We start from the raw sequence: 13,266 nt of genomic DNA, 5'->3' as shown, positions 1-13,266 counted from the left end.
AAACTGCTTTAGCACTATACTTGTTGAATGTGTTGCTCTTTGTGTCGACGTAGCTCTACAGAGATGTGGTCTAAATCTTGAGTTTTTCAACCCTGTGATGTGAGACTGCTGGAATGCTGTTTGTTACCGGTTGTGTAGAATTGGAATTTGTTAGGGCCAAGTTCTCAGCTGACTGACATTGGAAGGGGAGGGAACAGCAGTAAAGTGTGTATGTGTGTACTGTACTGTGTGTGTGTGTGTGTGTGAGGGCTGGGGTTGCATTGGTTCAGAACTTCAGATCAGGGTGGTGGGCAAGGCCTGTGTGTGTAACATTCCCGTGCGCTTTTGAAACCTGCCGACGGTCCGGCATTCCCTCTCTCGTCTCACTTGAGTGCATACAAATGAAGCGGTTGTTTGGAGAACACCACACTCAACCACGTCACACAAAGGCATACATACTTAAAAGATGTTTCACACCACGACAAGTGTGAGTCCCCTTTTTTTGTTCTTTTTGATTTATTCTGAATGTTCTTTCTTTTGAAGAAGTCTTGATATTCTACTGATTTTAATATATTAATTGCATACTTATACTGTGGTAATATTGTGTCCGGGTCCATCGAAGGATAACGGGATTTGGGATTACAAGCTTTTCAGAGGGGAGGGGCATCCAGTGCAAGCGGGGAGGGGGGGGGGGGGGCTACAGGGCGGGGCTTAATTTATGAATGTGTTTATGATGGAACTTCAGTCTTTTTTTCTTTTCACACCACCCCCCCCCTTTTTTTTTGTACTAATTTGGTAAAAGGGGTATTTTCCACCTCATTTGCACACTGTTTTTTTCTTTGTGTTGCTTTTTCAATGGCTTCATAAAGACACAAACAAAACTCAAATGTTTGTCAGTATATGGAGCACCGGGCAGGACCTTAAGCACCTGTTCGCCTGTTGTTTCTCTTCTGTTTCAGCTTTGTTCACGTTGGTGCTCTTGTCTCACTGCTGAGTTTGATCACAATGGGGTTTTTTTTCTGTACATATTATAAATATATATATAATAAAATGATGAAAAAGATCAATGTCATCATGTGTAACCTAGTCATTTTTCCTCCCCCCCCCCCCCCCCCCCAATGCATGGCTTTCTGATATATAAGTCTATGGAGTTTTTTAATGTTTGTTTGGAGCCTAATTATAAATTCCCTGTCCCCAGCCTATAGTCTATGGACTTTAATGTTTGTTCAGGGGCAGTTATGTAATTTTATGCCAGCCAAGTCTACGCACTTTAATGTTTGTTTTAGGGCAGTAAATGAAGATGTCATCTGGCTGATATAAATGCTGCCCTCACTGTGCCCCTCACTTCACATGAGTGTGATTTTGACTTTAATGCCCACACCAGGACTTATATTAGCCTAAATTGATGATGTGATAATGAGACATAGATATAGCCTGGAATTTTTTTGTATAGTGATACGGCAAAATCTTTCTCACTGGTTCTAATCACTCAAGCCCCATTTCAGACATTTTTACAGTTGAAGTCAAAACCTCTATCAAAGGTATTTGGTCAAAAATGTCTTAGATTTTGTCCCATGTTGTCCAGCCCTAGCGCTCTCTCTCTCTCTCTCTCTCAGAGACAGACAGAAGGTTGTGAAGGGATGCCCACAGGAGGCCAGTAGCTCCCCTGCCTCCATCACCATTCACCAGGGGACATATGCACAACTCTCAGTATCATCTTTGCTGGCCTGTCAGCCACATAGTGGGTGCCCTTGATTTGTATCTCTGCCTCTCCCTGCGGACCCATAAATAAACATGCGCCCTGAAAGGATCAGCCCAAGAGGTGCGCCGCACTCACAATGCATCAAATGCATAATGTATTGAATGGAAATATCCTAATTTCAATAGACTGGGGGGTGATTTGCGGTGAATAATGGCGTAGCGGGAGCGTTTGTGCTTGTGGCCAGGAATGTGCAGGGTCTGCTTTTGGAAGCGAGCCGATATAAAAACACTGCAGGCAGAGTGCTTATGCTGCAGCCTGCCTTCTGCATAGAGTCTGCAGCAAGATAAATAACCAGAGAAATATCTGCTCTATTATCTTGGCCCGCCATGGGTATCTGCATCAACAGAGTGAACTTATCTTTTGTGTGTGGCCTTGGTACACACAGGGCTGGCCAAGGAAACACTGTTCTGTGGTGTTTGTTAATGTTAAATGTGACAGGCATTGGATTATAAACTGATCTACAATGCATTAGCATGGCATTTGCATCGATCTGTCAGTCAAAAATGCGGCTAATTCTCTCAAGGGTAATTCCGACCAGCAGAAACTTTCCTCCGCAACGTTCCAATGTTTAATTTGTGCCCGGTCGTGTACGATGGCGTTGCTACAGTAGCCCAAAAAAAAAGCCGATCTACTAGCTCACGTCATGTCACGGCGCGTCGAGAGCTCGTAGATCGGAATATGCCGCCGTATGACAAAGTACAAATCGGGCTCTATAATGGTCTCGTCTCTGAACGAGGCTTCACGTCGACCTGACCTGTGTTCAGCTGTCCTCATAGCAAATCTACCCTTCATCTCTCTCTCTCTCTCTCTGCCTTCCTCTGCATCTACTGTACACACGTGCACTCTAACCGTCCACCTCCCTCCCTCCCTCCCTCTGCTCTCCTAGCGGCGAGGCAGGCGAGTATTGGTGACCTTGAGTTATTTATAGCGTGATGGTGGTGGTGGTGGTGCTGCTGCAGACTGCTGGCTTGGCTGCACAGACACTCCTTAGGGGTCTATAGCTAGCCCTGCTGTAGCCTGCACATAAACACACACACACACACACACACACACACACACACTGAGCAGAAGGAGCTATTCCCAGAGGGAATGTTTCATGTGGCTAGCACCTGCAGGAAAGGGGGAAGGGGCTGGTTCGGCTCCTGTGACAATGTGAGACAAATACCACATGAACCCTACATCCCTAACTTAGGTATAGAGACTATTAGAGAGTAAATGGTTAAAATACTTTAAAAATATATAAACAATGGTATCCTTGGAAAGTCCCCCGAAACAGCTCTACTGTTAGAATGTGGAGGCTTGTGCAAGGCTATACAATTATTTTTGTACCTCCTCTAAAGATCAACCAAACACGCAAATTTCATTTCAGGACAATTTATTTACATCTTCTCCATAACAGCTCACGTTTTAAGTCTCCCTTATCCATCCTTATTGTGTTCCTCTTTTCCCCATTCTTGTATTGGTCCTTTTGTGTTTCCATGTGGAGTTTTTTCTCTCTCTCCCTCAAAGACCAATCCATTGTCAGCAGCAGTTCCTCCACAACCTCCACCAACCAGGGGCTCTGGGCCTCATATCAGTCGACCGGGCCCTGGAAGATGAGTTTGATGTGGCCCTGCTCCCCGGTGAGCCAGGTGCCACAGAAGGGGCAGGCGGCGTGGAAGGCGTGCGTCCCGTGGGGCAGCGGGATCTGGCTCCAGCCCACCACTGTCTTTTCGGAGCACACGTGGCCACAGGGGCAGAAGGCGTGCGTGGGTGGGCCCGCGTCCAGGTACAGGCCGCCCTCGCAGCCCAGCCACAGGGGCACGTAGGGGCCCACGCGCCGGCACATGGGGCACTCCCGTTCCCCCGTCGTCGTGCTGCTGGCCGGGGCCGTACCTGTACCCCCGGGCCCGCCGGCGGTGGGACCCTTCTCCTTGCGATAGCCCCAGTTGTGGTAGCCGTGCACGTGGCCACAGTTCACGTACACCCAGGGCTGCTTCTTGTCGACGATCTCGCGCTGCGCCAGGCTGGGGAAGGCCAGCGTGTTGAAGCCCACGGGGCACTGGGGCCGCGCGGCGTTCAGCTCCTGGCGCAGCGACTCCAGCTGCTTGAGGGTGGGCGTGCGGCGCAGGCCGGCGGGGGTCCTCCACAGGAGGGTCGCGCCGCACAGATCAATCAGGGAGCCGTCCTGAAGGGTGTTTGACTCGTTATCCACCTGGGGAGGGAGGAAGATGAGAGGAACCATGAGAAGAAGATGAAACGCAGAGAGGGGAAGGGAGGAGAGAACAGAGAGAATATGGTTTCATTGCTCGGAAATAATGATTAACCCGTCTTCTGAAAGAATATATATTTTCAAAGATTTGTGCCGCACGAAAAAGAAAAAAAAGCAGACCTACAAGCTCGTAGCGCGCCACTCGGTGGTGCGCTATGAGCTTGTAGATCTGCTATTTTTCAATAGCTAAAGTATAACATAGTGCTTAGTTAAAACACCAAAAGGGGTACCCGTCCAGAATGGGTTAATTATTATCTCTTTTTCTATCCGCGTTGATTATTCTGTTAGATTACAGTAAAAATAACTACAAATGCAAATTTTTGCAAATTTGAACAACAACTTACGCTTTCACAAGGTATTAGGTGTTATATTCTCAACACTTATACCCTATAATCTTGACAAATGGTAGGAAAAGGAAGCGGATTTGAATGTGGTGTTTTGGGGTTAATTAAATGGACAATGGATCAAGTCATCACAACATTTGGACTTTATGTTTCCCCTCTTTTGACTCTGATTGAATCCACATTGGCGGGTTTAAATGTTTGAGTGACAGCTCACACAGCAGCACATCACAGCCATCAGAAGCGGTGAGGAATACAATTGCATTGCAGGTTATTTCTATATGTATTTTGTATGACTTTGAACACAGTTGGAAGTGCTCACCCTGAGCAAGACCTATACGCTGAAAAGACTATCAGCGGAAGTTGCTGGGTTTTAGCGGAAGTATCGCCCAAGGATGATGCTTTTAGTGTTGTGATTGGTCGGGAAAATATCGTATCCGGGGGGGAAATACATCTGACGGATGTTCCCAGAGGATACATCCGCCGATAGCTTCTCTGCCTTACGTTGTGACCAGGCTTTTCTTTTCGCAGATAAGTAAGCCTGGGACCGAGGCTAGGAAGTGCCGCCGCTTGTTCATTGGGGACTATTGTTGGTTGTGGCTTGTGTTGTGAGCATGATGTGCGTTGGTACCATTGTGGCTAATGTGCTCTGTTGGAAAACGCATTGCAAAGGTTGAAGTGTGAATGTGTATTCTTGATGAATGTTGGAAATGTCATAGCACTTAAAAAGAGGAAAATAAGTGCACATGGAGGAAAATAGGCCAAAAAAGAGGCAATGAAACCGCACATAACCGTGACCTTGCCATACCTTAGCTTTTGCTGAATACACCTATCTCACAGCCATTCCCCGCCCCCTTTCCACGGCCTTAAATGGTGCAGAGAAAGCCGGTAGGGATGTAGCTCTGGTCCATAGCCTTACTCATGGACCAGAGCTACATCCCTATACCGGCTTTCTCTGCACCATTTAAGGCCGTTTCCAAATGTTATAATGTAAAAGACCAATATTATTATGAAGAAAACCAGATGGTAAGACAGCTAACACAAATAGAATAAAGTTTACCTTCAGAAAAAGCGTTGTTTATGGCTTCTGAATGTAGGTCTTTTAACATGTAATGTCTATGGAGTGACGTCACGTCAACAGCATTAGCTCAGAAAAGGAAGGGCTGTGAGATAGGCCTATTGACCCCACTTTGAGAAGCACCACTGACTGACTATGGTTTGATGAACTCTGCGCTGCTTGGTTACTGTCCCCAGCCACCACTTGATGGCACTGTGGCCATCTTGCTCTATTGCAGACAATCTTCCAGGAAACATCAATCACCCCCTACCACCCCTCCAGAAGGATTTCTGCATCATGTTCAGCTAGGTAGGGATATGTGCAATCGAATACTTCTTTCATAGGACAGTGAAACTGTTTTTTTGCAGATCAAGGTATTCTTTTTACGGTCTATTCACATATATATGTAACCTGATTAATCAAGTCCTTGGAGTCCGAATCTGTTGATATTGTAGGTCTGCTATTTTTGAAAAAAATCGAAGAACCACTGACACAGAAACATAGCTTTTTCAGAAAACTGTCAGGACATAGAAGACATTTTTAGAATCTGACCTCAGGTCAAAATGGGTTAATACACATCCATTACTGCTTTTTTCCAGCTATACTACTCCAACCTAATTTCTAGTTTGAACCTAATCCTAATCTAATTGCCTGAGCCAACTCCCTCTCTGTATATAGTAGTATCCCTATCATATAGAGATCTATCCATGACACTCTGGGGTCATGTCGTGCCTTTCTGTGTGGAGTTTGCATGTTCTCCCCGTGTCCCCTAGGGTAGATACCCTCACAAAAAACATGCAGTAATCCTGGTCACTAAACTGCCTCCCCCTGGCCAGCCGGGGCGCCTGATGGAGGGGAAAGGAACTGGTCGGAATAACGTGTTCCTTCCACGCGCTACGTCCAACCAGGGAAACTCCCCCCTGTCAGGTGTAAAGGAGCAACTTGGACACTCAGGCATGAAGGAAGCATGAGTTCAAGTCCGTTGCTCTCCCCTTGTCCCCCATATATGGGGACTAGGTTGGTGGAGGGTGTGTAGAGCCCAGGATCACATTAGATGATTGACACAGGGGTGTAAAATGGGTTACAAAATCGTGGGATAAAAAATATATTAAAAAAAAAAAGGTAAGAAAACCCCTCCCAGGGAAAAAAAACTAACCATCAGACCCTGGAGTCCTGTCCTCACTCACACTCACTCTCTCTCTCTCTCCCACATCCTCTGCTACCTCTCCGTCTTACCAATTTTCCCCTCTGCTGAGCCGAGCGCGTCTCCCGCAGCGCGAAGACGTTCCCGCACACGGAGATCTCCCGCCACACGCCGGGCGCCGGCTCCGACACAAACTCCCCCGCCGGGTGCATCACGAGCACGCCGTTGGTGGTCAGGCCGTCCATTAGGCCGTCCGACGTCCTCCATTTGGCAGCCCGCTCCTGAGAAAAGGGCCGCACACACGCACGCGCACGCACACAGAGAGACAAGACACCAAGGTTAGGGGAGAATGCATAGAGACAGATTGCTGCGTTGTTGGTGGGTGGAGGAGGAGAGAGGCTAGAAAAACAGCCAGCGTTGCTTTTCAGCCGGTGCGGCTATATTTAGACAATGCCTACTATATATATATACTGTATATATATATATACTGTGTATATAGCGACTGAGGAATGCAAAGCAACGCTCGCACGCATTTCCAGTCCACACTCAACCCACTCTCATCGTTCCATTTTATAGTTGCAGATAAATATGGAATTCAGTACTGTCACCGCACCTAACAAGAACACCTATTCACCCTCGCAATCACTTCTCTCTCTCTCTCTCTCTCTCTCTCTCAGATACAATACAATACAGGTGATTATTACAATACAATGCTAGATACCGGTAGATGCAATACAATTATCAACATAAATGAGTTGACATTCACATACAGCGACGTCGAATTAAGCACAGTACATGAATTATAAGACAGAAAACACTCTAAACAAACTAAAACCGATAAACCAAACATTAAACACAGTACATGAATTATAAGACAGAAAACACTCTAAACAAACTAAAACCGATAAACCAAACATTAAATAAAGCTGTCCTCTCTCTCTCTCTCTGTCTGTCTCTGTCTCTCATTCTCTCCACCTTCACTCCTACAGTAGCCCTCTCAGCCTGACTCTGCGTTCTTGCCAAGGACGCTCCCTGTCGTGCCAGTCGAGCTAGAGAGGAGAGGCATCCTGGGTGGGGTGGGGGGGGGGGTGATTATTCAGCCAGGCCTGCCTAGTCCTTGCCGACAACCACGTGTCGCCATTATCTCTCTCTCTCTTCCTGTGGCCCTGACTGTCTGAGACCAGTTACACAAGTGGCAGTGATGATGCTACTGTGCTGTAGCGTGAGGAGAGCAGCTTGTTGCTTTGGCCAGTGCACCTCACCGCTCTGTTTGTCTTGTCTGTCCTAGTTATGATGGGGGCTGGGGGGAGGGGGGGGGGGGTCGTGAATGATGCATGCGATTATGTCACGTTGTCGTGAGAGCTCTATTATAGGTGCTTCGTTGGTTTTTCCGACTGGGTTTTTTGACTCCTCGGACACGAAGGCTGATATATCGCGACCGTTTCAAACGTTTACGGTTCATGTACGATTTTTATTAAAAATAATTAACCCTAAAAATGTCTTCTACATCCTGACAGTTTTCTGAAAAAGCTATGTTTCTATGTCAGTCGTTCTTTGATTTTTCAAAAATAGCAGACCTACAAGCTCGTAGCGCGCCACTCGGTGGCGTGCTATGAGCTTGTGGATCTGCTGTTTTTCAATAGCTAAAGCATAACGTGATGCTAACACCAAAAGGGGTTCCCGCCCAGAATGGGTTAAGACAAAGAAAACAGCACAAAAACATATATTTTCCTTATTTTCGCACACGACCGATTGTACATGAAATATAACACAGGGTTAAGTGGATACTCTAGACTATTCGACTTATCTTTTTCGTGTTGATTCATTGATATATATATATATATATATATAAGAAAAACAAAACCTGCTTCTCGATTGCTCACTTAACCTCTGTACTGTACACGAGCGAGATTAAACGGCTTATTCCCCCCCGGCCCTACGCCGACACCCCTCCCCCCACCCACCTCCAGACGACCGTGTGACATTAGTGGATGTACTCATGGCGGCGGTGGTGATGTCATTCCATCTGCCTTCTTCATTTGTTGTCGTTTTTTCACCCTCTTTGCAGTATCTCCCCCTGAAACTACCCCCCAGCCCCACCCCACCCCCTCTTCAGGGAATACTGCTGAGCACCGGAACATATTTTATTACTGGTCACTGTGTGGCACTTGGCAGAGCGCTTTATTATGGAGCTTCCTGTTTTTTATTGGAACGGCAAATGCTTTCGGAGCACCCATACTGTCGTCTCTACTCTCTATAGCTCAACCCATTCTGACCTGAGATCAGATTCTAAAAAAATTCTTCTACATCCTGACAGTTTTCTGAAAAATCTATGTTTCTATTCTAATCGTTCTTCTTCGATTTTTCAAAAATAGCAGACCTACAAGCTCGTAGCGCGCCACTCGGTGGCGCGCTATGAGCTTGTAGATCTGCTATTTTTCAATAGCTAAAGCATAACATAATGCTAACACCAAAAGGGGTTCCCGCCCAGAATGGGTTAGAAACGGGTGCGACCAAGAGGTGAGACCGTACGCACGACCCGTTGACAAAGAACGCCGTCTCCCGGATGCCGTCCACTATCGATTTTGTCGACTAATACTATGACGAAAACTGTTCGTTGAGACTACCTTTTTTTTCCACTGACGAAAAGGCCCCAAAGGCATCATCAAGGCCCCGTCAAAATACATTTCAGTCGACTAAATCAACTGTAGATGTTCGTCGACCAAAATCTTATTAGCTGTCTATAAATCAACACTGCAACAGTGCCTCTCTCCCCCAGCTCCCCCATGCAGCGCCACTCCTCCTTCGCAGGGGCATGTCGTCCTCTCTGTCCCAGGCCAGTGCCAGCTCTCCCCTGCGCATTTTCCACCCCGAGTTCACCTCAATGTGCATCCATCCCCAGCTCAATCTATACTTCATGCCGGAGGGGAGGGAGGGAGGGAGGGAGTGCGTTGGGAGTCAAAGTACCTCTCTCAGCCAGAATGGATAAAAAATCGTATCATGTCAATGAGTAATGCTCGATTTACACTTGGTCGCTCACCGAAAATGGCCCGATCTACAAGCTCACAACTGTGCGTTTGCCAATTTTGTAGCCGCGCATTTTTTTTTTGGTGCACGACACCGGTGCGCAAGTATAGGCCTATAATAATAAGTATAAAAATGGTCCTTTAATAATAAAGCCTGCCCCTGGGCTCTCTGCACAGTACAACGGCTGCCATTGTTGGCCGAGATTATTGTAGCGGGTGTATATATTTATTTATGGAGCACAAAGGCAAATGTGGTAATGTACACTTGATGCAGCTTGCGTGCGTGCGTGCACACACGCGCGCACGCACACACAGACGCGCGCACACTAAAAGCCTCATTAGTAGCACTGGCGTATACGATCATCAACTGCGACTCTATAATCCCCATATGGATACAATTATCATCCTCTCCCATCTGCTTTGTGTTTCTCTGTGTGCCGTTTTGTTTATCTTCCTGCTGCGTATTGTCTGTCTATAAGCCCACGGCCACGCGATCTTATCACCGCTGACCGTAAAGCCTCTACTGTTTTTTACACCAGGCGGATATTATGGCCGCTGTCACACTTGGTGTGTGTGTGTGTCCTCCAGGACACTTGTTGTTGCTCCAATGGATCCAGTGTGGAGTTATTACTTATTTTAGCCCCATTCTGGACGGGAACCCCTTTTGGTGTTTTAACTAAAAGCATTATGTTATGCTTTAGCTATTGAAAAATAGCAGATCTACAAGCTCGTAGCGCGCCACCAAGTGGCGCTCTACGAGCTCGTAGGTCTGCTATGTTTAGAAAAATCGTGAAAATGTGGCCACAGATCTTTGAATATAATATTCTTTCAGAAGACTTTTTATTTATTTTTCGACGTCGGGCCTAAATGGGTTAGTTCGGTGGTTCCCAAAACCTTTTCATGTCAAGGACCCCCAAATTGACACTAATAAGCCTGTGGACCGCCATTTGAAAAGATATGCCCGGGACCCCCATGAGAGAAGATCTGTATGGCTCTAGCAGTTATTCTCAGCCTGTGTAATGGCATTTCTATCTCTGAGACAAGCAATTTATATTACAAAATCAATGTTAATTTAACTCTCATTTAACTCATTTCACGCTCTCAAGAGTTACATCATTGTTAGACATCTGCATTACTTTGCAAGAAGTCCACACAATTTGAGAACATAGACGAATTGTTATTTTGATCAACGTTTGCCTGTTATCTCTCCTAATGGCGCCAACGTCAATATAGCATGGAATTGTGGACAAAATTATATCCCAACTACAACACAATATTTAAGTTTTGCGTCTGTCCGAGAGAATAAATCTCATCAAACGGTGGTCCGTGGCTCAAATTCCAAATGAATAATGGGCCTTGATATGAATCGGCCCATGGGGCCTTGATATCGAAAACCACTGATTTATGGAGATTACGAGCCAGATAGCGACGATATGGCGAGTGTTTGACAATCAACCCTTCTTCTATCCGCCCACCCATCTGCCTGTAAGACCTGTTCCCTTTTGTTAATTGGCCCTGATAGCATTATTCCTCTCACAAAGACTAGAATAGAGACAGCTCCTTGTTGCCGCTGTGTGGCTGGGCACCCCTCCAGACAGGTACAACGGAAGGTACAACAACAACACAATGATTTCTGTGGTTCTCAGACTGGTTCTCATTATTTGTAATAATATACATTATTGCAACTTTTTCAAACACTGTCAAGATTGTTCTATAATAGCAGACGTATATCTGCTATTTTGTATTTTGAATAGCCAATGTTTAACCCATTTTGGGGCGGAAACCCCTTTTGGTGTTAGCATTATGTTGCGCTTTAGCTATTGAAAAATAGCAGATCTACAAGCTCATAGTGCGCCACCGAGTGGCGCGCTACGAGCTTGTAGGTCTGCTATTTTTGAAAAATCGAAGAACGACTGACATAGAAACATAGCTTTTTCCCGAAAACTGTCAGGATTTAGAAGACATTTGTAGAATCGTTCCCAGGTCAAAATGGGTTAAAATATGGATAATGGGGTTAAAACTTTGCTGGGGACACCCTGGAACCCCCCTCACAGGACCCCACTTTGATAACCACTGCTGTAGTGGACTAGAGCAAAAGAGAGCTGCATTGTGCTCCCTACTTCCATGGCTACAAGTCTCACATAGCTGCTCACAGCTCTCTGCCATATACCAATATGTCTGGTGACATCTAAATAGTAGTAGCTAAAACTGTGTGAGAACAGTTCAGGTGAAACCACCTGACCAATGAAAGCTCCTGAAAACTAGACGACTTTTCTAGCACTAGTCATACTGACGGCCTAGCCTGATTGGCTGCCTCCTCTGGCCAATAGGACACGGCATCCATGCACACACACGCACACATCATCGGGTCCGCACCGTGGAAGGGCTGCTTTCCGCACCACACCGCAGCCAGCCAGCCACTCCACGTCTACGCAACTCAAAGCGACAACAACTGCTAGCTAACTGCATGGACAGACAGACGGGGGGGGGGGGACACACACACACACACACAACAGAGACAAGAACACAACAGAGACAGAGACAGCGCTTCTTTCACCTGACAAATATCACTATGTAATCATTTTTTGTTTAATAACTGCATTGCATAACCAATGCAAAGACTTTAGGGTGGTCATTCGTATGGGGTGGTATGATTGGTTTCCAAAGTATTTGTAAGTTTGTCTGCAATCTATTTGTTGTAAAGGTAAAGATCAGACCTGTCTGAACTGAGTGGTGCTGTTGGGGTGTCGGACTATTGGTTGTCGGACTATTGGAGTAGTGGGACTGTTGGTTGTCGGACTATTGGCTGTTGGACTATTGGCTATCTGACTATTGGCTATCTGACTATTGGCTGTTGGACTATTGGCTATCTGACTATTGGCTATCTGACTATTGGCTATCTGACTATTGGCTATCTGACTATTGGCTGTTGGACTATTGGCTATCTGACTATTGGCTATCTGACTATTGGCTGTCGGACTATTGTATTGGCTGTCGGACTATTTTATTGGCTGTCGGACTATTGTATTGACTGTCGGACTATTGTATTGACTGTCGGACTATTGTATTGGCTGTCGGACTATTGTATTGGCTGTCGGACTATTGTATTGGCTGTCGGACTATTGTATTGGCTGTCGGACTATTGTATTGGCTGTCGGACTATTGGCTGTCGGACTATTGTATTGACTGTCGGACTATTGTATTGGCTGTCGGACTATTGTATTGACTGTCAGACTATTGTATTGGCTGTCGGACTATTGTATTGGCTGTCGGACTATTGTATTGACTGTCGGACTATTGTATTGGCTGTCGGACTATTGGCTGTCGGACTATTGTATTGGCTGTCGGACTATTGTATTGACTGTCGGACTATTGGCTGTCGGACTATTGTATTGGCTGTCGGACTATTGTATTGGCTGTCGGACTATTGGCTGTCGGACTATTGTATTGACTGTCGGACTATTGTATTGGCTGTCGGACTATTGGCTGTCGGACTATTGTATTGGCTGTCGGACTATTGTATTGGCTGTCGGACTATTGTATTGGCTGTCGGACTATTGTATTGGCTGTCGGACTATTGTATTGGCTGTCGGACTATTGGTTGTGGGACTATTGGAATAGTGGGACTGTCGGTTGTCTGACTAATTGCTGTCGGACAATTCGTTGTTGGACTATTTGTTGTCGGACTATTGGTATTTGGTAGTTG

General features: G+C 46.1%; 1 protein-coding gene across 1 annotated transcript in view; it reads right to left on the bottom strand.

The window, feature by feature from the left end:
- Nucleotides 1-3,122: 3,122 nt before the first annotated feature.
- peli3 (pellino E3 ubiquitin protein ligase family member 3) overlaps nt 3,123-13,266 on the bottom strand; it is a 39,155-nt gene continuing 29,011 nt past the window's right edge. Inside the window, exons 6-7 of the mRNA XM_083789336.1 lie at nt 6,627-6,815; nt 3,123-3,935 (exon numbers count right to left, since the gene is read on the bottom strand). Of these exons, the coding sequence (XP_083645462.1) occupies nt 3,315-3,935; nt 6,627-6,815 (810 nt within the window). The 3' untranslated portion in view covers nt 3,123-3,314. The remainder of the gene's footprint in view (nt 3,936-6,626; nt 6,816-13,266) is intronic.

Source organism: Protomyctophum parallelum, assembly GCF_964188405.1.
Source record: "Protomyctophum parallelum genome assembly, chromosome: 18".
NCBI classification, from domain to species: Eukaryota; Metazoa; Chordata; class Actinopteri; order Myctophiformes; family Myctophidae; genus Protomyctophum; species Protomyctophum parallelum.
The sequence above is the reverse complement of the archived record's forward strand: the minus strand, read 5'-3'. Positions and strand labels throughout refer to the sequence as shown.